The following is a 26,401-nucleotide window of genomic DNA, read 5'->3' on the forward strand; positions in this document are numbered from 1 at the left end:
GTACATTATTTATTTGTTTGTTTATTTAGTTTATGTGTGAGAGCACACAATACCAACATTGTTCCCTTGGTACTCATAGTCCTCAACCTAAAAAACATAGATGATCTTTGATCTCCAGTTACAAGTTTGTTGATGCCAATGTGGCTTACACAAACAACTTCAGTCCAAATGCTATAGGTGTGGAAGGATACCTTCTCTTGCTCCTATTAAGACAGTGCAGGTATAGGTGAGAACATCAGCCACTGGTAATCACATTCCTTCAGCTACAGGGCTCAGCTGTACCAGAACAGGGAAAACCTTTATTTATGACTTTGCAACAGTAGCTCTGGCGACAGATACTTCAAGATAACTTAAACAAAACCAACAACTGTTCAATTCCCCACTGGTACCTGCGAGGGGAGAGTTCTCCCAGGGTCTGGAATAGACACTACCAGTGAAGAAATTAATCTGAGGGATATCAAAAGAATCTATGCACACCGAGCTCTTTAGTCCATTCACTTTATTCTAAGTCTAATCTATCTACACAGCTTCTTTTCTGTTCTCATACTTAGTTCCTCTCTAAACCTTCTTCTGCTGTTCTCTCACTGTTCTTAGTTCTTCTCTCGTTCTCCCCCTGCATGTATGTATATATATATATATATATATATATATATATATATACACATATATATGTATATATATATGTATATATATATATCCATTCATTAACAACTTGTTAGTAAAAACTACAACCTCTCAGGGACAAGCATTCTGATAAGAGTCAACTTAATTGGTGACTAACAACAGCTGTAGGTTGTAAAATGTTCTGGCTACATCTTAAAAGGATAACTACAAGGGTTACAAGGGAAAAACTCTACAACTCAACCAATAAGAGAATTAAGGAAAAGGCAAAGAATACATGTACACTTTTATGTGATTAATAATATCCAGACGTGGTTAGTCAGTTAACAGCCTTTTTCTGTTAATTACCTGAATCTCAAGACCTATACATAATCTACTGAGACTAAAATCTTGTATTAAAAACTGATGTAGAAATAAATACAAAGTGTTAATTGTTATTTGAATCAGAGTGGGGAGGTGCCAGTGGAGGACACTTAGGGCAACATAGGTGCTATTGATCTCTTAAAGGACTAAGATACACCAAGGCCAGACACCTGCACTATCACTTCTAGTTCCCTATAATTCTTCTGAAGGGTTTTGATCCAACAAGGCCAGGCATCTGAAATTCTGCTCTATGAAAGTTCTACGAAGACACTTTGGCCAATTTTGCCTCGTCAGTGGCTAAGGATGGAGAACAAGACCTCTAAGTGTCTACAGTTCACATGGAACAATAGACCTAGTATGAAGCATATTTTAGTATGTTTCTATTCATAAAACTTGTACACTTAAATGAGAAACCATCTTCTTGACTATCTACAATTAGGTGTGCTCGTAAGATTGAGATGCAATCGTGAGATTACATGTACACATTACATGGAAATGCATGGTAAATGGGGAGATATCATAGCTGTTATTGCACAAGAAGTTTAAACAAGAAACAGCCAATTCATTTTAAAAGGCAGTAATTCCATAATGCTTTGTGTTCTAGTTTCTTCCAACAGAACCCTTGGTTCTGATAGGGTGACCTTCTGTACACTAGTTGTCACCTGCTGTATACTCCCATGGTCTTTTGCTACCAGCAGCTCTCAATAAACAACAAGATGCACAGCTTTTATAGCATCAGTAAGTGGATAGGCAGGCCTTCATGAAATGTATACCTCATCTTTACACTAGGTTCTCACTAATGTGCACGTATTTTACAACCAGGCAAAACTTACTGTAAGACATTTCAGTGACTATTTCATATTTCTGCTCACTCTTACTCAACATAACTTGGTTTCAGAGCAGGGAAGATGATTGTACTTCTTGAGTTTAATTTTCATGAACTGTGTTTTCATGACTCTGGCTTTTTGTTATATATAATGATCATGTAGACTTTGAAGACAGCGTTGACTTCACAGTCTCTCATCTACTTGAAGATGGGTCTATTTTTAACCCCCTATTTCCTAGTATGTCTGTTAACCTCACAAGGCTGGTGAGTAACTGAGATATATCAAAGGCAGTTCCTCAACTATATGGTGGAAAGGAGACATTACTTAGTTCTTGCTAGGCAGACTAGTAAGTCACAACTCATGGCCACTGTAGGCCCTGTCCTCATGCAGCAGGATGCTGAAGGTGCTGTCATCTACCCAGTGAGGTCCTTACCAGCCCAAGACTTCTAATAGAATCAGGTGATCTATTGGTAGTCCCTGTGCTGAAATGGCTTCGGGCAATGACTCTTATAACCAATTTGAGTTCCCTGAATGAAGCAGAGAATTTATTTTTTTAGACCAGTCAGCTCCCCCAATGGGTGGTAAATCTTGTCAGTACTATGGAATCCTCGGGCAGGTGGTGTGGCTTGTTTGCTCTTATGATTGTGGGTGATGGCCAGGTGCCTCTATTTAGTCTTCTTGCCCCTTCATTTTAAGAATATTGTTGTTCTTTTCAAAATGTGAAGAATTTTGGGTGTAGCCACATAATGTCATTTAAATTTGCCTGTGGCTCTTCACAAGATCAAGAGCTTGTAACAAATGTTAATTTTTTCCAAGTGAAGCAATTTTTCTATCCAGCACATCAAATCTGAGAATGTTAGACTTTAACTTAGCCGATGTACACAAAATTAACAAGAACACTCAACATTGTTTGAACCTATTGTACAATTCAATACATTTTCTGTGGTATATTTTAGCAAACATCTTGACAATTCTAAGCAAATGAAGCTTGAATTTCCTTATTGATATCTGGGCAGATTTTAATCAACAGTCGAGGGTCTGCTTACTTTTGAATGTTCCAGGTGGAAAGAATGTGTGTGATCTTGAAAAGGGAAGTAAGTGCTCTTGACGCCATCTCCAACTCCCACTGCATTTAATCTAAGGGTTAATACCACAAAGCATTGATGAGTCATGAGCTGAAGTGGTAGTGGCCCTTTGAGATGGGAACAAGAACGTTGGTCTTTTGAAAGCTCTGAAGTGATGATGAGAGGCACAAGTGTCCTAACGCGTCATTAATGTGAAAGGCAAACTGTATTCAAGCTGAATTTGCAGTGTCCTCACCGTGACAAGTTTATAGCCTCTCACCAATTGATAGCACAGCTGCCAAAAGCGCTTCTGTGCCTACACATTGAAGCTTCACAAATGAAACAGATGTTTTCTGATTTAACCTGCGAGAATACATATTTGTTCTCCTTTATGCATTAGCTTTTCGCTGAATGAAGCAATTAAGACAGTTTTTCTCTTGCTGAGAAATGATAGGCTGAAGCATGAGCTTTTCCTTTTCTATTTTTTAATGAACGCAATAAATAAAAATGTTAAAGTAGGTGTTTCTACACACTCAAAATGGCTGGGTTTAAGACCCACGGTTACAAGCCGGTTTGGTAAGCAGGTTGCATAAATCAGCCACTTTGAAGTGCCTGCGTTCTTTGCCTCAGTTGCTATCTGCACTGTGCAAGTATAATTTACCATCGGCTGACCAACTAACAAAATACCCTTGAAGAAAAACACTCTTCAATAAATAAAAATATGTTTATCTTTTGCACTCATGTTTGCTATGATATAAGTAAAGGTCACTCACTGGTCATTCCTTCTTAATTTCTTTTCTTGCCTATGAAGGGAGGGCTTAAGACTTTCCTCATATTTCTGGGTTTCACTCTCATGTTTAATATGTGGGATGAACATTAATAGTAGATGATGATCTGCTCCTCTGTTTTTTTTTAGCATCTCATGGAATGAGACTGATTTTCTCTGGTTTACCTATTTTCTGTATGTGCAAAGAGAAGGAATGACTATGTCTGAGTTCCAGCTTTAAGAATTTGGAAAACAAAATATAAACTTTCCCAAGCCCCAACTGCTATATAAATGTTTAATTATGTTAGTGAATATTAAAATGCCCAACAGAGATACATTAGTTTTGTTGTTGACTATTTCTTTTCTTGCTCATATTGTAGGAAATTCCAGATAAGTAGACATTCCACATTGTACCTGATTAAACATTTATACAAATAAATGCATTTGGTACTGCTAGTTTTGATTTATGCCTGAATAGCCTCGGGCCTGGGCACACGTGGTTAAGTTTAATTTTCTTTATAAATACCTTGCATCTTACATTGGAACGGTTCTTTAGGGAAACAGGTTCCATTTGAGAGTAACTGCAGGGTGGTCATTGATGTTCTAGGTAAGTTGCTGCCAGCTGTTTTATTTCATGTTCCCTATATTTATTTCATACATAAGCTAACCAACAAAGCAGGCAGAGTTCACTCGGGGAGAAGAAATCACTGCAGTGAAGGGCAAATGAGATGAGGTGGCCCCTGCCCTGCTGGCTAGCAAGAAAAGGATTCCTCAAGGGACTGGTAGGGATCAACTAGGATCTACCCACAAGGACTGGAGACAGCCGAATTTGTCAGAGAAAAAGATTTCCAGAGAAATCAAATGGAGAAGTCCAGGTGAGAGCGCCTTTCTCAGGAAGTCCCCTTTTGGGTTAACTCTTCTAAGAAACAGACTATGCCCATGGGAAAGAAAATGCTCATTATTTGCTGAACACTTTGGACTTGAGAGAGTTCCAGCATGGTGAGTGATGGCTGTTTTCTAGTCACTGCTTTGATTCTGTTGGTCCTTGTTGAGTCATAATTGAATAACAATTCAATCTAGCCTGCCCACTCTTCTCCAGTGTTGGCCACTGCTCCACCTCAGAACATAACAGAGTGAAGGTCCACCCCTTTCTTTCACCCCTCATCACTCTTATACTTCTACTTCTTCAGGCTTGGGAAAATGCAAGAAGTTTCACAAAGGGAAGACTATTCCTTCTCTTTTGTAGGTGCTGTTGGGGGCACAGAGGTCCTTGTACCCACAGAAAAGCACCAAGAGAACCAGGAATGTTAATCACACAGGTGATTAAAATCAAGTACCTGCATTCCATCCAGAAAGCTAAGCGTGGAGTTTGTTAATGACCTGGTGAACTTTTTGCTCTCTGAAGGGGCAGATCTCTCCCTAATTCCCCAGAATAATTATCCCAGACTCTTCCTTCCCTAGACCATTACCCGTCCTTAAGGGAGATGTCACAAGTACTTCTGACCTGTTAACCTCTATGCTATAGGTCAGAGACCACACTAGATTCTAGGCTTTTTATCTATAGGCCCCACCATCATGGTAACATGCACTTTGTAAACGTTTCTATGTAGTCACCTACATAGCTTTATTGTGCACCTAGAATTAGAATAACTGGACTGATTGTTGCCTGGAAATCTTTTCCCAAATTGTACTGTGTTTTAAACATGCTAACAATGAGCTGCCTGGCATTAGACTCCCCAAACTCTGATCCAGGGTTCGAGTAACTTCCCTGTGAGCACCTGCAGGGACCCCCTTCAATGTGTCACTGTAGTGTGTCCTTGATTTTTAAAATTTTCCATGTAGTCTTCACATGTGCACACTAAGCTCACATGTATGTTTGCCAGGAAACTGCTAGCTGGCTTGTTGTCTTAAGTATCACATATCCACTGGCTTGATTCCCTTGAGTCTAGTTCTTTGGCACACATCCTAAGGCTCCTTGGGTGAGTGAGCTTGGCAGCAGGCTTTTCTGGGGTCTTTTCAAGATGGTTCAAAGCTCTGGCAAGGATCTGTGGGCTCCATGGGAATATGATCAAGACTTGCCCTTCAATGGTGGCAATATTTGTCAAATGATTTACTGCTGGCTCCCTCTGGTTTTGTTTTACTCTGATCAAACAAGAAGGAATCCCAATATGTCAGAATGTTTTTAAATCTCTTAGTGTTTTTGTGATTTTTTAATAGCTGTTAAATGATTCTGCTCTTTGTTTAGTGAAAGAAAATTAAGGCAGTCTGTGTAATCATGTTAATAAGTAGTTTTGCTCATGATGTAGTCCATGAGTGAAGAAAACAAGATTAAAGAGAAGTGAGGTCTTTCTACCCAGATGGCTACAAGTACAATTCAGGACTGTTGTTCACTTACTGGAAACCCTTTGCTGAGTTGATCTTTCTATTTGCTAGGAATGAGATGTGCTTCTTCATATGTGAACTACAAAACCCCACCGTGACCATAGTATTGATTTGTGTGATACATTAAAAAAAGGGGTATACTTAGGAAGGCAGAACGTGCTTCACAGAGGCATGACTTAGGTTGTGCTGGGAAGAATTAGCCAAGCTAGCAAAACGGAGGGGCAAACATTAGGAGGACTGGCAAGCACAGGCATGGGCATGTGTGGACAACTGCAAGCTAAGCAGAAACAGAGGGAGCATCTCAGGAGAGAAGAGGCATACAGACATGGAATGGCCACCAAAGACACTGCGAAGAGTTGCGTAGTAGAGTTATATGATAACACACAGTATTTATTGTGTGGAATTACTGATGTGGATCTCCTCTGACTGTGGGTGAATTCAGGGAATATGAGTATTATGGTACATGGGGATTTTGCATGTCCCGATTACTTTTATGACTTTTTGTTCTGATTCTTGTTACAGAATGAGTTCCCTGAAAAAGGTACCTCAAAATGACAGCTGTCACTGACGATTCGTTAGCACCTGCATTCACCCATCAAGTACTTTTATCAAACATCTACTGTTTCAATGGGTGCCCTTCCCACTTTTATTCTGTTGTTTTCTCCACGGTGTATGCTAGCCAGTATCCAGTGATTACAAATGTAACCACTTTAAAGAAGAGATGTTAATATTATTCAGCAACTGCCCACTCATTATCTAGCCTTTCACCAATAATAGGTCTATTACCCGTACCCTGAAATTCTGACTTTCATTTCTCTGACATGACTGAAGCCAGACTGTTGTTAAGTCACGTGGGTTTGGCACCTGGTGACTAAGTCATTTTCTATGATGGACATGTTTGCCCACTACATCCAAATAGCTCTGTAATGTCCTTTTCATATACTTTAGAAAACTGACATCAGAAACGTGCCCTCATGGAAATACTTGTGCTCATTTGAAAAATAACATACAAACTCCACTTGTTAACATTAATTTTTATAAAATACCTTAAAAGAACAGATAAAGTACTTGAGGTTACATATCCAGAATTGAAAAAAAAGAATGAATAAAATATAAATTAATTGAACACATAACTATTTGCCACATTAGACAAGTTTAAAAAATGCATTTCAAAACAATAAAATGGGAATTGGGAAGAAAACCTTTCTTTCTATTGCGGTCTTTTTCCGGAACCTCTTCCTCGAAACTCTAACATTCCAGGTTTACAGGCAGTACCTGCATTAATATTTAAAATATACCATATTTTACTTCCAAACCAGTCCATTTGAAACATTTTAAAACCAGATGAGACAATTCAGTGCAAACTAAAGCTTCAAGTTGAAAATCCAAGAGGCAAAGTCACGTTCAAAATGCAGGAAATACTTCTGGAACTGAACAATGAAGGAGTTCACATTATGAAGAATTCTTTGCAGGTGTCCCTGTGTGAGAAATGCTGAGTCAGCAAACAGACCTACAGAGGTTGTAATTCGGGCTCTGTTGCACTGTGCGCAGGGCAAAGTAGGACGGGTTAATAATTATAATTATGGGAGCAAGCTCATGTTTAACATTAAAATGGCTGGATTTGGTTCTAGAAAATTTGGCTGTGATATATCTGATACCAATAGATCAGGAGAAAAAAAAAAGGAAAAATAAAAAAACAAACCACAACAACACCACCACCCAAATAACCTCCCCGAATTCTGGAAATACAATTACCAGAATATTGTTGGAGATGGATCCCAAGTCCTTAATACCCAGAGCAATTTGTAGGTAGGGGTTAAAATTGGCCATGATCTGTTTTAATTGTATACTAAAGCCATACTAAGTACTGGCTTAAGGGTAATTTTATTATCAAATCTTGAGCATTGGGAAGAAAATCTAACTTTCTGGATCAGCGGGAACAAAGTCTGGATCACTTCAAAGTATTAACTAATAGTTTCATAATGAAAATTAGTTTGTATTATGTCTTCAAACCAATTCTGTGAGTTTCATGGTTTCTGTCTCTTATGTATGACTCATTAGATACACTTTAATGACAAAATTGGCAGCCGCCAGAGTGGAATATGCAGAGGTCTTCATACAATTCAGAAAACTATGTTTTTCTTTCTAGACCTCAGGTTCAAATAAATGGTGTCATCACACCTTTCACTTTTAAATTTTTGATGAAAATCTCATGTATTACCTGAGAAGTCCATGAGAATCTGCTGTGGCTCCCAGCATTCCTGTCTTACATCACCCCCTAATCTGTTAAGGATGTTCTAACAACGTTAGGACAACAAAGGGGCAACTTTGGGTTTTCGGCTATGCCAACTCTTGGCAAGTTACACGAAGCCCAAAATACACAGCACTGTCCCAATATGACATCAGAACCTATAAAAACAAGTAAAAAAAATTATGGGCAGATAATAAACAACAAACAGCCAATTGTAAAAAGTATATAAAAAAGAACTGTATTCACACCTCTTTACAGGAATAGCATCTAAGGAAATTAAAAAAATACCCCTCTGGGGACAGAAGCAGCATAGGACCATCTAAACAAATCTAAAATAGGCAAAGACTATGAATCCTCAAGTCCTGTCTCATCCTATGAAAGCTGGCCTGTAAAGGAATGTGCTGATCCCCTTCCTGGGCAAACATGGCTTCGTGCATGAGTTTTTTACAACACCAACTCCACCAGATTTATACAATGGTCCCTCTTCTCCCTAGTCAGGATGAAGGACTCCTTATCTGAGGCATTGCTGTGTGTCACACTGGGTGTGGAGTAAGGAGCGGTACAAACCTCCATACACTTACAACTAAGTCTATCTTTAGAAAGTATCTAAATGTGGTTCAAGCATTTTGCATGGAGATAGTTTTGATTCTTTTTTTTTTTTTCCACTGTTAGGGATGCAAAAACCCTGACATTTCTGCAGAGTTCTGAAGCCCTAGCATCAATTTCTGGTGCTTACATCCATCAGACTAGAGGCATTTCCCATCAAACACATATATACAAACGATATGCTGGAGTCAGTTTGTGCTTTAAAAACAAATCCAAGAGTGCAAAGCACATTGTAGATGGTCAATAAATATTTTTAGATTAAAAGTAATACCATGGTTTCAGAAGAACCACTCATTTTGTTTAAAAGGCAGAATTATGTTGAAGTCTTTCATGTGACTGGATGGGGCAACATAGAACAATCAATGAGAAAACCCACAGAGTAAACAGGAATCCTAGTTTGACTGAAGAAAGGGTCCTAAGATTTTTGCAAGTACCATAGCCGCAGTAGCAGTGGCACATAACAGTCATCAGTGCCTCAGGAGGAGGCTTGCACACCGGGAGGAGCCCGTGTGACATCGACGAAATAGAAAATGGACTCTATTCCACTTGGGAAAGGTGTGTCCATGACCTTATCTAAAGGCGTATTAACATATTCCGAGGTGACGGCCACCTTTTCCAGCTCTCCTGAAAGTGATGCGGGCATAAATATCAGGGGATCTCATTATGGTACTGTAATACAGCACGGTCTCATGCAAGCCTGTTTCTCCTGTATCTGCAGTAGTCACTTTTACAGCATCATGGCACTCCTGGGGCTGTAAGAGGGAGAATATGGAAAACTAAAGGTCACAGAACTTACACTAACAAGGGAAGCTCTTTTATATCATATAAAAACCCCTTACAAAAGGCAGTTTATTGACAAATAAATGCTTTATACATTCAGGTTTTTCCCCACCTCTCAACAGTGATGGTTCCCAAAGAAAAGAGTCAGTAGTGAAGACAAGACCACACACAGTTTTCTTTTTCTTTCTGCATTAGTTTGAGACACTGAAAACCAGAACCTTCAGACTAGCGTGCTGTGTAAATGGGAGTCATGGAACTGGACCTGGGGACTTGAGGTGGGGCCTGGAGAGAGAGCAACACAAAGAAGTGATTCTGCTGCCGCTGTGGACAGCAGAGGTGGCATGAAAAAGGTTACAGCAGACATGACCAACTCCACAAAGGGCCTGTCAGGAACACAGTACAGGAATCCAAAACAGAGACGAACTGCAATTCTGCCAACGTGTAAACAAGGAAAAGCATTTCACAGATTCAAAGTTCAAGGGGAGTAAACGTCTTTAAATTATTTCATCAGTTCAACCCTGATTTAAAAGTATGGCTAGCACAAACACAGAAGCTGCAGCGTGGGCATCCTAAGGGAGTCGTGGTCTCCAGAGAAGGTGTACTCCTGGCCTCTCTTCTGGAGATGCCACGCCAAAAGACGCTGTGGCTCCTGCATTCCCTCTCTCAGTCCTTCTGGTCCATACTCCTGGAATATTCTGTCAATCATTTTACCCACTGGTGTTTGCAGTTCGGGCTGCTATAGATTTAGCCGTGGAGAGACTGGAGGAGGGAAGGCAAATTCTCGAAGTATGCTCCTGGCCACCTCCACGTTATTCTGCGCAATCTCTAAGGCTCTTTTCACTTCTTCAAAGGCGTACCCCTCTCCCATGAGTTTCGCAATTTTTGCATCAACATTTTCCAATGCTGCCTCAGGCCCATGGGGTTTTCTGTGGTGAACTTCCGGTGCAGTCCGCCGGGGCCGTGGTTTGGGGGGTCTAGCTGGTGCTTGCGAACCATCTGTAGAGATTTTCAAAGACAGACACCAAAGAAACAGTCAGACAAAAATGAATCCTAGAGGACACAATAGTATTATCTCAATGCTTTTTCTTAATTATTATTTTCTCTACAAATACTTTTATTTGCTGGCTAGCTTATTGTGAAATGGAAAATGTTACCTCATTTTGAAAGTTAGAATGTGGTAGGAGAATGTGGTAGTTTGACTGAAAAATTAACCTTTTTTTTTCTGATTTCATATTTCACTTTTCAGGCCACACAAGAGATGTATAAAAGAAAGAAAAAAAAACCAAAACCAACCAAACAACAACAACAACAACACAATGGCCAAAGCCCAAAGCCTAGAGTAAAAGGGGCCAAGATCTGTTTAGTCACATACCTTATCTTTCTCAACCATGGCTCAGCCTTCGGCTGCTCCAAGTGGAAGAGAGTGGAGAGGTCCCTATCAGAGGGGATGCTTTCCCTATGACCTAATGAAAGAATGCAGAACAGCTCCCAAATGTTCTCTGTCCTACTCACGTTCTGGTATTCTGAACTATTTTGATAAATAGACCATGTAGGCTCTCCCTCTAGATGACTGTTCATGTTAATAGTGCCGAACCTCACTGATACTAAGGAAAAATCAACCGAAAAGAGCAGATGCTTTGACTCTATGAGCCAACAGCAAACACGTTAGATTCTCATACAGGAACTTCTGCCCAAGAAAATGCAAACACTGAGAAAACATCAGGAGGAGACTGGCTTATAGTTCAGGCCCCTGCAGGTAATTAATTACATTTTCTTCCTCTCATGCACTTTTTTTCAATGTGTGCAGCTGTATGTGTAGCAGGTGTGTATACGTTTATGTGTGTGAGAGTGGGTACACCTGTGCTATGACCCACATGTGGAGGTCATAGGGCAACCTTAGGTGTCAGTCCTTGCCTTCCACCTTGTCTGAGGTGGGGTCTCTTGTTTGCCTTTGCATATATCCGGCTGGCCGGCCTACAAACTTCTGCAGATTCTCCTGTTTCTTGCTCTCATTTCACCGTAGAAAGCTGAGATTATAGATGTACTCTAACATATCTGGCTTCACATGGGTTCTGGGAATGCAAACTCAGGCCCTTACAGCTGTATGGAAAGTAACTATCTACAGAGCCATTGCCCTATCCCGGATGATAGTTTCTTAAAACAAAACCAGTAACATTGGTACCCATGAACAGGCAAGACTCTTGAGAGCAAAGGAAATTAATTATATAGTCATGTAATGAACATATAATTTCTGGGTCTTGCCCAAATCTGTACTGGTTTTGCATTTCTAATTAAACTCTATATCCCTGTACAGCATCTAGGCCCTCACTGCTTACTGGTTAGAGAAGAGCTGCTGCAGGCTCCTCCCACCTGCTGATGCCACTTACGTCTCCAGGCCCTTGCTACAAGTAGAATCAACAGCAACACGGCCTGGGCTGACTTCCACCTTCCCACCCCAATACAGAGCAGGGACCACCATTCTAATTTCCGGAGTATCTACAGAGTGAGCTCCTTACACTTTTTGCTGTTCATCCTTCCTTACCTACTGAATGGCTAGTGTCTGTATTCTTGTGTGATGCAGAGACAGCTGGTCTACCTGATTGTAACAAGGAAGAGACAATGCCCAAACTCACTAAGGCCAGCTGGGATGTGGAAGGGACACTCAGCTAGAGTCAAAGCCAACACTGTATAATAAACTAATGCCTGCGGCTCAGGGAATGTTGCAGGAAAGGAGCATGGGAAGATTGCAAGAGCCAGAAGACAAGGGTGCCTGCTGTGGGATGAATATATGAAATTTCAATATATGAAAGGGAAGCTGCACCCATAAAAATCTCAAATATTTATGGTTACCTAGACAAGCGTTGCATAATGAAGACAAGAGTTGATAGGCCATTGCAGGTGAGGGAAATCGCAAAGGCCCTGCCCCTAATAGGACTACCAAACAAAGTAGTAATAACTAAGTAACCAGAGGTGCAAATTTCAAAATAGAAACATAATAATTTTGAGAAACCAAAAAGGTATTATGTTGCCTCTAGAAGAACTTAACTCTAGCAACAAATTTCAAAGAAACACACATAAAATGCCTGACAATAGAACTGAAAAGAACGAACAGAAAAACACATCAGTGTTCCAAGAGACTTGAAATAAACAGGTGAGTGAAATGAGGAAGATAATGTGGGCATATAAATGAGAAATTTAAAGTGAGATTATGAAAAATAAGCAAGCAGGTCCTGGATATGAAGAGCTCAGAATGGAAACATCAGCAGTGGCCAGTAACAAGGGCAGGAAACATGAACTTGAAGACATGTCTTTTGAAATACCCTGTTCAGGCCAACAACAAAAGAATCATAAAGCACTCAAGATCTTTGGTACACAAGCAAATGAAAAAAAAAAAAACCCACAACATAAAACCAAATCCACATTTTTGGAATACCCAAGTCAAGGAGAAAAATGTGAGAAGCATTGACAACCTATGAATAATAGCAAAAGCTTCCATAATCTTGGAAGAGATACAGACGTTCAGGTAGAGGAAGCATACAGAATCCCAAATAAATATAATCAGAAAAGTCATCACCACAGCTGATTATAGGTGAACTATCAAAACTATATAACACAAAGAATTTTACATTTTCCACTGAAAAAGGCTAAAGTCATATTTAAAGGCACTATATCAGAGTAACAGTGATTTCTGAGAAGAAACTTTATAGGTTAGGAAAGCATGAAGTAATGTATTCAGATTCTTGAAGGAAAATAATGCTTGACATAATTACCATACAAAGACAGCAATCATTGAGAAAATCTGTGATTGCCAGAGAAGGCTTCCAAACGATGAATAAGAAGAAGTCCTGCATCCTAAGTGAAGGAAACATAATCATCCTCGTGAAAGCATATGAAAGAGCAAACCACACTGAAGAGGAGATATACCACAAAGCAATAGAGCAAACACAGTGAACCAGCAAAAAGGATAAACAAAGCTACAGGCCTAAGAATGTTCAAAACACACCGCGCACGCACGCATGCACACACACACACACACACACACATACACACACACACACTGGATAGTAAAACAATTTTCAACAATAGGTCACCTAAGACTTTAGTGAGCTAATGAAATGATGGGGGAATGTCTTTCTGTATACTGAGAATATGTGTTGCTATGATTGGTTGATAAATAAAACTGTTTGGCCTATGGCAAGGCAGCTTAGAGGCAGGCAGGAAATTCAGAGAGAGACAGGAAGAAGGTGGGGAGAGCGCCAGCGAGCTGCTCAAGGAGCAGCATGTAACAGGCACACAGGTAAAGCCACGGAACACGTGGCAAAATACAGATGAACAGAAATGGGCTGATTTTAAGTGTAAGAGCTAGTCAGTAGTTAGTCTGAGCTAATGGCTGAGCAGTTTTAATTAATATGAGCCCCTGTGTGTTTACTTGGGGGACGCAAGTGGGAGAGACTTGTCCTGACCACCAGCAGGCTGGGACACAGGAAAACTTTCAGGTACAGTGAAATCCTCAGAGAATGTGTACTGCTTGATATGGGCATGGCCACGTCAAGGACTTCAAAGCCTCAGCCCCACAGGAGGGGCAAACACTTTGCCAATGAGGCCAAAGGGCTGAGAAAGCATTCCTTGGGTCTGAATGTGAATGCTCACAGTGTGTGCTGAATATGTTATCCACAACTTTCTCTCTCCAGGTATTTATAGTCTAAAAACTGTTCCTCTACAGAAACTGCTCCTATGGAGATTAGTTAGACCTGTTTCTGTGTTCAGCTTTATATAATAATCCCACCTCCCTGTTCAACTGTACATAATAAACACACGGAGCATCGGAGTGCTGCAGCTTTGTCAGAGTCCCAACTACCTGATCTCAGATTTTCTGTGTATGTCTGTGTGTCTCTGTCTGTCACTTACTCATTCCCATACCTCCCTAGTTAAGTCAACCCCTGGAGCCATACAAACACAAACTCACTTCACTAGTAAATACACAGACTGGTTGAGATAAAGGATGTTGAGTGATGTTCTAAACAGAATCTTAAAACAGACAGGACTGGCTAGATTTATATCTAGAAATAAACCCAAAGATACCAAGAAAGTCACCTTATAATGAACAAATAGGCCATTCGACAAGGCAATATGATGAATCTATATGAACTTAAATATCAGAATACCTAATTTTATATAACAAAACTATTGCTCCTGAAAGAACAGACAGCCTTCAACATAGTGATGGTGACAAGATTTCAACATCCTGCATCTGTCCAGATCATCCAGATAATGACATTATTGAACACCAGAGCTCAACTATAATAAGGATAAATGAACTTAGAAGACTCCTACAGAATATTCCATCCAACAGCTGCAACACAGTCATTTTATCTGCACATGAAGCTTTCTCTAGAATAAATAGTCCATGTTAGGTCACAAAACAAGTGTTAACAATTGGAAAACAAGTGAAATGATCAAAATGGAATAAAACGTGAGTTAACAAAAAGATTCCAAAAATTGTAAAAATTCACGGGGACTGAAGATACTTTTCAACAATCAAGTGAGTCAACAAGTTGGGAATGTTCTAAAATTTCTCCAAGATAATGAAAAGATAAACAATACAAAAAATATATGAAATGCAAGAGGCACCCCAAGGCAGAAGATCATGCTGTGAGGACCTTCACAAAACAAACAATCAAACCAAACAAACACCAAAAAACAACACCAAAAACCAAAACCTTAAAATAAATATCCCTACTATCTCTAAAAGTTAGAAAAGCAAGAACAAACCTAAACCCCATTTAGCCTAAGAGAGGAAACAGCAGGATTTCAGCAGAAGTAAGTGCTAGAAAGGATTCACAGAACAAAGAGCTGGTTCTTCAAAAAATTAAACAAAATAAACTTCTAGATAGGTTAACTAAGAAAACAAGTAGATATGGTCAGAGATGGAAAAAGAAGCATTACAACCTCAAGCAGAGAAATGCAATTATTAGAGAGCCCTAAGAACAACCATATGCTAACAAGCAGAAAACCCAGAGGTACAGACAAATGCTTGGGCCTGTAAAATTGGCCAAAAATGGACCCTGAAGACACAAGAAACTGAATAGAATAATGACAGCAAGGAGACTGAATCAGCAGTGAAGTCTCCAACCAATGAAAAGCCCAAGATCACATAGCCTTACTGCCAAAGTTTAACAAACTAGTTTCTTTCCACTTTATTTTCACAATTTATCAGGACTGGAACCCTCCCAAGAACACAGCACTATCTAGTTTCTAAAACCAGAAAAGGAGGAAACCAAAAACAACAACAAAACCCCCAAAAACTACAGACCAGTTTATCTCTGATGAACACAAATACAAATATGCTCAACAAAATTCCATGGAATCAACTCACTAGTTAGTCACAAAGATCATTTACCACCATCACACTGGTTTCATCCTGGGGATTCAAGTTTATTCATCAGTATTCAAGTGGGTTGCATTCCCAGAGTTAAAAGATAGTTCAACATATGAAAATCAATAAATAGATTTATACACTGGCAGAATAAAGGATAAAAACCATATGATCATCTCAACAGATGCAGAAAGAACATTTGATACCGCTTAACTCTTCTTGATAAACACCTGAACAAATTAGGTTCAAAGAACTGTTCATCAACATAGTATGAGTTAGGTATAATAACCCATAGATGATATTAATCTGAATAGAGGGAAGCTGAGGGTATTTTCTCTGAGTTCAGGATCAAGACCAAGGCGCCCGCCCACTGTCACCAGCTTGTTCAGTACAGAACCATAAATTTCAAACAGAACTTCTAAGGAAAACAAACCGAAAGCCATAAAAATATACAAGGGACGAAGTTAAACTAACACTTTCTGCAAATGATTTTTGTGTGATTCTGTACACAAAAAACTAAGGAGGCCACCAAAAGAGTATTAGTAAGTATTAGTTCAAAGGAGTGGCAGGATGCCGAGCCTTCATATGAGAATTAGTAGCTTTCCACATATAAGCAATTCAATGAAATAAAAAAGCAAAAAAGCTACATATAAAATTTCTAGGAATGAACTTAACTATGGAAGTAAAAGGGCTTTACTGTGAAAGTTATGAAACAATAATTGAAGTGGACAAGAAAAACAAAATGAAAAGCTCTCCATATTCATCGATTTGAAGACTACTGTTAAAATGTCCTCATTACACAAATCATTCTATAGATTCAGATCAATCTATAGACTCAAATGAAATCTCCATCAAAATTCCCATGGTCCTTTTCACAGACTGGAAAAAACAACCCTAATATTTATATGGATGCAAAAGGACCTCAGAGAGCCAAAGCAGCCTTGAACAGAAAGAAGAAAGCCTGAGGCTTCCACACACCAGACTGCATGACACACTGCCGACCCACAGCAACAAAACAGACTCAAAGGCTAACGGAATTGAGATTCAGAAACAGACCTGTACATCTGCTGCCAACTGGTTCTCACAAAGACATTAAAATCACACACCGGGGAAAAGAATGCCTCAGAAATGGTGCTAGGAAACCCAAATGTCCACATGTAAAAGATTGAAATCCGACCCCTATCGCCTACCGCTTAAGAAAAAATCAACTCTGAATGTATGGGAACACCCCTGCGGTAGAGCTCGAAGTCATTTCCTTTCTTACTGTTGGTAATTGCATTGTGCTCTTCAGTGTCTACGTCATACTCGTGCAATTCACAAAATCCCAGCAAACAGATGAGAGTCCTTCTGCTTTACAGATGTGACCTGTTCAAGAATGAAGACCAAGAAGCCAAGAGAGATTTTCTGATATGAAAAAGCAGCAAGAACCCACAAAGGGCTCTGCCAAGGTCAGGGAGGTGTCTGCTGCTTCCAGTACCTTCCATTCCTTTGTTGTCCCTGCTCTTCCTTAGGACTGTTCCTGTTTCATTATACTGGAGTTCCAAATGTGTTTTAGCAATCACTGCTACACGAAGGTGCGATCTTTGATTATGAACTAACTTGGTCTCAGCTTGGCCCCTGATTATGTTGGTAATCACGACATAAACTTGATTAACAGTAAAAGAATAAATGTGTGCACAGCTTACAAAAATTGTCAGAATTAACTTAAATTCTATTAGGCTGGTGCTTGTCTCTGTGGGATCCTGAGCAAATTATTAAAGCTTGCTGGTTTTCTTTATTTTATAAATTAAGCTTATTGCAGAGTTGTATGCATTTATTTATATTAATGTATTATAACTATGTTTTAAAGTATAACAGCATATATATTACATAAAGTATAACATTTTATGAATATGGACAAAAGAATTGTGTATATTATACTCGTATGTGAAATGACCTATATGATCCTCATATCTAGCTTTCTAAAATATTTATCACAGTTTGTATCCTATAGTAAATGCTTAATAAATTAAATATTATAAGACATGTACATATATCATCTGGGAAACAGACCTTCAGTATTGTAGTAAGCAAGTACAACTCTTGGAATAAGCATTAAAACTCTTTGACTAGTAATTTTTTAATGTTCAATAATAGTTGATAATTAGAAATAATGTGAATTCAACTAAATAAAAAGTGAATACAATCTCAAAATATATTATAATCTTGTTATTCAAATATAAGTTGGGTCAATTACTTTTGGAGCCCATTTACGCTGTGATGTAGAATTACTACACTATCTTAAACACTAACTAACAGACAGGATTTCACATATGGTTTTCAGTGCAATACAAATAAATAAAAATCTTCACATGCACTGTGCTTAGAATACACAGAGAGCACCATTAGAGACTTTTTAGATACTCATGGAAAAACACTTCAGCCCTGTGGTTTTAAAACTGAAGCCATGTGCATGAAGGTTTTCAAGTGGCATCAATTACCAGATGAACCAGTAAAGCTCAACCACATTGAAATTTCCATCATGGAAACAAAACTAAGTGTTAAACACAATTTACCCTGTCACTGGTGATTTCTCACTATGCATTTCTAACCCTTGTGTGAATTATAACCATAATTTCCAGCTGAAATCTTCAGGAAGATTACTAATATAACAGTCTGTTCAATAGTCCATCAATTTTCCATTAAGTTAATAATAAACAAAGGAAAACAGCACTGCAGTTCATCCCCATTACAACAGTATCTCCTTATTTTCTCAGTATATTTAGAAATTTAATCATTTCATATGAGTCATGGACATTCTAACATTGTTTTCAAGTCCTTGAACTACTTTTTAACTGCTAATAATATGAATAACTTCCACCAAGGCTAACACTGCAATATAAGAACAAGCATTATGGAATGTTTAAGGAATTCAAACTGCAGCACGATATATATTATGACAAGAGAAAAGTAGCATCAAAAGTTTACAAAACTTACATGCAGTGATTAGAGACATGAGCTATCCGTGAGTGATGTGCTCATGTAAAGATGTCAACTACGGGCAAAAAGTTGCCTCAATACAGAAGTAAGTGATTTAGAAATAAGCCAGTGAATTTTTATTTCCTTTTTTTGTAACTGCTTTTTATCACAATCATTTGATGAAATACCAATAGTAACATTAACTTTTTAATCTATAACGCATTTCCATTGAGAGGAATGAATACACTTGAAGCACCTTTTAGTTACATAGATGTACTTGTGCACACGATGTGTTTAAAAGGCAAACAAGGAAGATGTTTTTATTTTAATTTATCTTATCCATTTTATTTGTTTGTTTGTTTGTTTTTGAGACAGGGTTTCTCTACGTAGCCCTAGCTGTTTTGGAACTCACTCTGTAGACCAGGCTGGCCTCAAAATCAGCTTCACCTGCCTCTGCTCCCAGAGTGCTGGGATTAAAGGTGTGTGCTACTGCCCGACAGAAAGATATTTTTAAATTGATGGAACTATATTTTTGAATTTTTCAGAACTCTTCTTTTCCTAGTTTGTTGATGAGTAAGCTACTATCAAGTATTTATATATCTCTGAAAGGTCACAGACATTCAACATTTTAGAATTATCAACCACATCAGAATTGTTGTTAGGTCAGTTAAAAGAGACTTCAATAAGAACAGGTTATTGTGGAACAGAATCCTGAAAGCACATAGCATCCAGGTCAGGTTTTAAATGAGGATACCTAATCCAGAGGTGATACAGATGTGCGGGTGTGGAAAACTAGCATGCTGCCTTGCTAACAAACACAAGTCAGAAACAGGGCATTGTTTCTGTGCTTTGCTAGTGTATGAAAAGTTTAGGAAGTAGGATGAAATATTTGATGCTACAACTGGCTTTGGTCCTCAGTAACCTTGTATTTCTTAGGGGAAAAACTAGTTTATTCAGCTTAAGTGGATGTTTCTGTGTTTGCTACTCCAAGCACTCTTGAGATTTCTATTGTAATGCTAACCCCATACCAAACACTTGAGTACCTGCAGGAGTGATGCTCCTGCGCCTACAATGTCCACATGTTACAGAGCCAACACCAAAGCTGTGAAAACAGTGTCTTGTGATAACTCTTAAATACTCACTAAATACCTTTAACACAGAGTTGGTGGTGTTGAATATATTATTTCAAGTCGGATGTGGTGCTTTTGCCAAAGGTCTATTTTAACGTTATTTCATTAAAGGCTTTGCTTTCTTATGACATACGGGGCTGGCAGGTATTTTCACTCCTTGATTTCCACTCTTTGCCATCAGTCTATGTTTTACTTGGAACTACAGTCTACACACAGAAGGGTCTGAAAGTCCTGAGTGGCTAGATGTGAACTGACAGACAACAGGAACCAGAATTTGAAAAGGTTGATAAAGTTATTTGTGCTTTCCCAGGTCATGCATAATGTTAACACCACTGAGGTTTTAGAGTGAATTCTGAATCTCCTGTATGGCCCCATGGAGAAGCTACACTGTTCATACTCCTCAAAGCAGTTTGATAACCTTTAATTAGACAGTCCCAGGTATGTGACTATTATACTTAACAAATCTTCAGTGAACTGATTTGAACTTAAGATGAAAAAGTGGAAATACTGAAATCCAACAAAGTCTACAGAGTGTGGAAAACTTCTGATGTTTGCAAAGAGGAACCGAATGTGTTGCTCATGAATCCATGTATCCAGCTTAACGAAGATTTCAGTGACTGAATGCCCCTTCCTTGTCCCCATCTATCTATATACCTCTTTGTGCTGGGCATCCCTCCAGATATCTGGGATATGGCAATACTGTGGTCTCACTATGTATCACTTAAATGGTTTGTTTGGGGACAGGGTTTCCCTATACAGTCCACACTGGCCTTGGCTTTACTATGTCACTTTTAGCTCAGTCTGTTCTTAAACACATTGTAAGGCTCCTGCTTCAGTTCTAAGAGCTGGGTTTACAGTGCCGTGGCTCTGTTCCTTGCTCTTGCTTGTACTGTTCAGTGAGATGACATTTGTGGTGGTTGAGTAAGTTGTGAGGGTGGAACTTTCAGGAAAGAGATTAGTATCGATATAAAAAGGTCCAGCACTTCACTGTGCTGAGTAGGAAGATGGGCACCTATGGAGAATGAAGCCAATGCTCACCAGATACCAAATATGTGCTACTTTTCTTGGCCTTCCCAGCCTTCAGGATGTAAGAAATGACTATTTGTTGATTAGCATCTAGCCTGTGGGGTCACTCTAGCAACCTGAGGTGACACTCTTCGCTTGAAAGTGTTAAGACACAAGCAGAGGATACAGACAAGCAAGTCAAGCAAATAAATGCATGATGAAATCTGGGGCAGTGACAGGTATTAGGAAGACTCTCTGTCTACATATGAGACTCTGCCTCGAAAAACCAAAACAACAAACAAACAAACTACAAAAAACAATTAGTAATACTGGTTTGGTACTAGTATTACTTCTAGAAAGACTTCTGTCTTGATGTGAAATGAAGAAACACAGCATGGGCAGACGCACAAAGAGATTTTCTGTATTTCTCAAATCTGATGAGACAAAACATAAGGGGAAAGAAAGAATATTTCCTGAAACAAAGACTGGGGACTTACTGACTGTTCGAACAAAATGTTAAGCCTCATTTTTCTTTCCCTGAGGCAGTTTTCTGCGTGGTGCTTTCATATGGATGCTTTACAAGCCAAATACAAAGGATGTTAAAAATAAGTGAATGCTTAGGTATAGTGCAATAAACTAAAGACAAGGCTACAGAGCAGAAAGTGCTACAGAAAAGAGGACATCATTGTTACCGTTCCCAGTCAACTCACCCGAAGATGAAGGGAGCTGGTCATAGTCCTGGGAGGCTCTGTTGGATTTGACACTGTCGCCTGGTGCTCTCCTGGCAGGAGGCAAAGGAACTTGGCCACTTGCAGGGTCAAAAAAGGGATCTTGAAAATAAAGATAATTTTTTAATTAAAAGGATGATCCTTGTTCATTGGCTGAAGAAAGAATTCTGAGAAATTTTGAAGGACTGTAGATTCTCATAATGAATTGGACAACTAATTTCCTGACCAATACTAACCACTTAGACTATGTGGGTTTTCTAACTCATTCATTTGTTCTGGTAAGCTGCTCACTTTACTTCTGAAATTATGACTACAGATTTTGACTTTGCTTTTCAGATCACTTACTTAGCTTCTTCTTAGCTATAATTTCTGTCCCCACATATGCTCTTTAATGAATAAAAGCTGCTGAGAAGGAAGCATGAAAAGCAAATGGCATCCAGTTTGCCTATAAGTTGGATCACTTGGGCTCCATAAGCTGTACGTCAACATAAATCTGTAAACATATCTGAAGTTTGGAATTTGTAAATGAACTAATGAATGTACAAATATCTGTAAATATAAGGTATTTTTTATTCATTGGACTATATTGCAAGTTCCAAAATATGCTAATACTCAGTTGTCAGCTGGCTCATTGAATAGTAAATTCAATTGCCCCCCACAAAAAATACCAGTAATAAAAATAAAGTTTGAATACGCAGTAAAAATGTGCTTTTTAAAAGCCTTGCCATGTAAAATTGTGACGCATAAATTATAGATTCAAAAATTATTTCACTATACATGACAGAGTTCATTAAGTGGAACTACAGAGAGAATACGAGTCTGTGTTGGCAGAAGTCATTAGAACCACAGGCCTAACTTAACTGCTTTGAAATTAGAGGTACTTGGGCTAAAAGCCTTGGCACCTCACTCTTTTCTAAACAGAAGAACAATAAAAAAACATTATCTCTGACATCTTTGGATCACTAATAATTTATAGGCCATCACTTCCACTCTCAGGTTTTTCTCATGTTATTTTCTTCTGCAGGTACCATGTCTGAAGTTATTCCAAGTTCTTTGGAGGACAGGATTTTCCTCACTTATATGGTTTATATCATATCTCCTTACTCAAATACAGCAACAGGCAAACTTCTTGGCAGTTAGCTTATTAAATATTTTAACTACTAAAAATAAATCCATGATGACAAAGACTTTATATAATGAAAGACAGACTGTAAACATATAGTTAGGCTATAGTTTAGTTCATTGGTTATTCATTTGAATTTGGCAAGAATAATATATAGAATGTGATTATTTAAGAAGAATTTACATGCTTTTGAACTTGCCCATTTTTATACTAATTATTGACTAGAGAAGGTAAGTACCATTTAATTATTATTTTATTTACTCTTCCTGGAGCAATTATCAGCAGCTTTATGGTGCCTTCACAGTATCTACACTGGTTTATTGCTTGAGAGCCAATTCACAGGCTTCCCAGACATATCTATGTTATTTCTAGACAGTCACTGAAAGCTAATGAAGTCAAAATCTGTATACATTTCAGCATTATAAATGGAGTACAAAATACACAATCGTAGTTTTTAAATGTTTTCCATGAAACCATTTTACCTAAAAAGGGATACACTAAATTATTAGGACCACAGCAAAAACACACAGGATCTGTTCCATTGCAACACACTCTACTTGCTTCCAGCTAAGTGCTCCTGGTGAGGTACAAGGTGAAGGAGTATCCCTGCTGAAAGTTATGGAATTGGAGCTACTGTTTCAAAGGAAATGGCACTATGTAGAATAATTACTCCAGACAGTGTTATAATTACTAGCTGTCCTCTGATAAGGAAAATGTGAAAATCAATAAAGCTTTGGCAATTAAATGCTGAAAAAAACTAAGTAAGCCTAATGTCCATATTTATGATTAAAACATACAAATTGAAAATGCCTCGGCCAATGGGTAATTATACAGTCATACATTTTTTGAGAATGTAACATATACAATGTAATCAATTTGCTAAAGAAGCAATGTAGTACTGAGTTTAGTTTGAGCACAAGAAGGTCCTGCCTGACTTCCCACTCACAGCAAATCCCAGGAAGATGCTGCTGAGCTGTAGAAGGAGTAAGGAGTGCTGCTCTCGCCCTGGAACTTCCCACATCTGAACATGGCGGCCTCCACATGGGAAGGGCACTGTAGATAACTTTACTATCTGACTTTAGTTATGCGAGGGCAACCTCCCAGATGGCATCTGCTCTCTGGCTAGCCCCATCATGACAATGCTTCACTAGGGTTGAGTAAAGAATAGCCCCTGTGTCCTTTTCCATGGCTGTTGCCAATCACCTGATATTTCTTTGTATTTTATTTATGCAGATGAACTTCTATGTCTCCAAGTTAAAAATACCACTTCGCTTGAACAAAGTCAACTTCATTAGACTTTAAACTTGAATTGTGACTTTGAGATTGGATAGGAACTTCAAGAGACTCTAGGTTAGAGGAACAGCAAGAGAAAGCCATAATAAGGCTGCCAAACGCACAGTGCATCCCATGCCCTTCACAAAGACATCCATGCAGGGTACGATCAAGACTTAAGTGCTATCCTGGCTTCGTTGCTTAAGCGCAGGCCCTGGCACAAAGCTGCAGAAATGCCTATTTCAACCTTGCCACACAAAGGAATGCTTCCTTTCTCCCTCTTTTTGTTACACAGAAAAAAAAGGCATGTATGCCAGCAGTTGCCTTGGGTTTGGGGACAGGAAATCATGGGGCTTTTGTTGAGGACTCCGGTTTTGTTAATGTTTGATTGGCTTGTTCCTAATGGATGGCTCACGCACGGTAGTGGGAATTATAATTTCGCCAAAAGAAATCTTGTGTGAAAGCCCAAGATGGGAAGCACAAAGGAGGAACTGAGCTGTATCTCTGCATGGACTCCCTTCCTCCATCCGACTGGAGGCACGAGGCTTCTTTGTAGAAAGGCAGCTCCTGCAATCTGAAAACTGAACTACAGAGAAGTCCCTGGGTGGTAAGGCTGGCACGCTGGACCTGACTCAGTGTGCAGGGCATAGAAGGCTGGCATACAGAGGCGGGCGTTTAATCTAATATTTTGAGAAAAGGCAGTATCTTTTTGTAAGGTATCTATCTTGTCTTTAAATTGGGCTATTATCTCAAGGACCTCAAATCGCAGCCCTGTGAAATAATTTAAGTGTAATAATTAAGAACACGCTATGCAGCAGGGAGACCACAGTCGCAAACATTCAGAGGGAGTTGGGCCACCACCTTCCTTTAGTTTTAGAATTCTAAAAGCAGGAAGCTGAACTGTAGTCTAGTAAGTATGTCTTTCATGAAGTTTTATTCTTAGAGTGAAGAACTACCATTAGCAATGTGCCACTTTATTTCTTTAGAAAAATGATTAAACATTTTGTAAAATGTACCAAAATCTTTTCAGCTAGCTCTTGGAAAATCTGACTTTGTTGTAAAAGAAGCCAGTGCACAGAGGCCACATGGATCAGGGCTTAAATCATGCAGGGAATAGGTATGCAGAGGAAGCCAATCAGAAATTGCCTACAACATAGCTTGGGAGAGTTGTGGCTACATGCTTGCCTTATTTTTTACTTGGAGCAGATGACCTTAGGACACTTGACCTTAGCTAGCATCCTGAGAATCCATAAGCTGCATGAAGGTAGACTCCACTGGCACCTGAAGGTATTACTGGCTTCATAAACTATGCAGACCATGCTCCCTCTGTCCTTTCTTTTCTTTTTCTTCAAAAACTCCCTACATGTATACAATGTACAACCCAGTCCCAACTCCCTCCCTCCCACCTTCAATGTTCTGTCCCACCAACAACATCTTCAGTCCAACTTTGCATCTTTTTAAAAATATTAAATAGCCCACTAAATTTAATTGGTGTTGCCTACATGCACATGGGTCTGGAGTCAGCCACTGGGCCACGGGCAACCACTATGATTCCTTATTGTTCTTGCCATCTCTGTGATGTTCCGCCATTAAACCAATCTGCTGTCAGGCAAACCAGCCAAGCACTGTTCTCACTACCCAGAAGTCTTTCTGCAAGTGTAGCAGAGACTCTGGAAACACTAACATGAATTTGGTGGCATGATCTCAGATGTACTTTGTTTAAGAGAAAATTCTTTCTTGGCTTATCACTCACTCCTACCTGAAGGAAGAAGGAAAAGGTCTTGTCCTGAGGAAGGTCGGCTACTGGAGCCTGGAGGTTTTGAATGTTCAATGAGACTATGTCTTGCAGGAGGTGGGGGAGGAGGGAGAGATGGAGGAAGGGCATCAAAAGCATCTTCACCTGCATTTAAAGAAAGGTCATTATCAACAGTAGAACTTCATTAATCAAAACACACAGAATCAAGCCAAAGCCATTGCTGACTTTTCTCCCACTACATCTAAGTAAGTTCACTTGCAATTTTTATTCAATAGTTCCCTGACTTTCATAATGAGATTGATTACTTTGTGGAAGAGTGTGGAGAGAAAATATACACATGTGCACACACACACACAAAACACTGAAACACCCCTATGCAAACTTTTTTCTGCT

General features: G+C 39.1%; 1 protein-coding gene across 1 annotated transcript in view; it reads right to left on the reverse strand.

Moving 5' to 3' along the window:
• Window positions 1–7,096: 7,096 nt before the first annotated feature.
• The window catches only part of Cblb (Cbl proto-oncogene B), a 193,593-nt gene continuing 174,288 nt past the window's right edge, over window positions 7,097–26,401 (reverse strand). The window contains exons 17-19 of the mRNA XM_059276843.1: window positions 26,012–26,152; window positions 21,840–21,959; window positions 7,097–10,656 (exon numbers count right to left, since the gene is read on the reverse strand). Of these exons, the coding sequence (XP_059132826.1) occupies window positions 10,397–10,656; window positions 21,840–21,959; window positions 26,012–26,152 (521 nt within the window). The 3' untranslated portion in view covers window positions 7,097–10,396. The remainder of the gene's footprint in view (window positions 10,657–21,839; window positions 21,960–26,011; window positions 26,153–26,401) is intronic.

This window comes from Peromyscus eremicus, chromosome 12 (assembly GCF_949786415.1).
Source record: "Peromyscus eremicus chromosome 12, PerEre_H2_v1, whole genome shotgun sequence".
Taxonomy (NCBI): Eukaryota; Metazoa; Chordata; class Mammalia; order Rodentia; family Cricetidae; genus Peromyscus; species Peromyscus eremicus.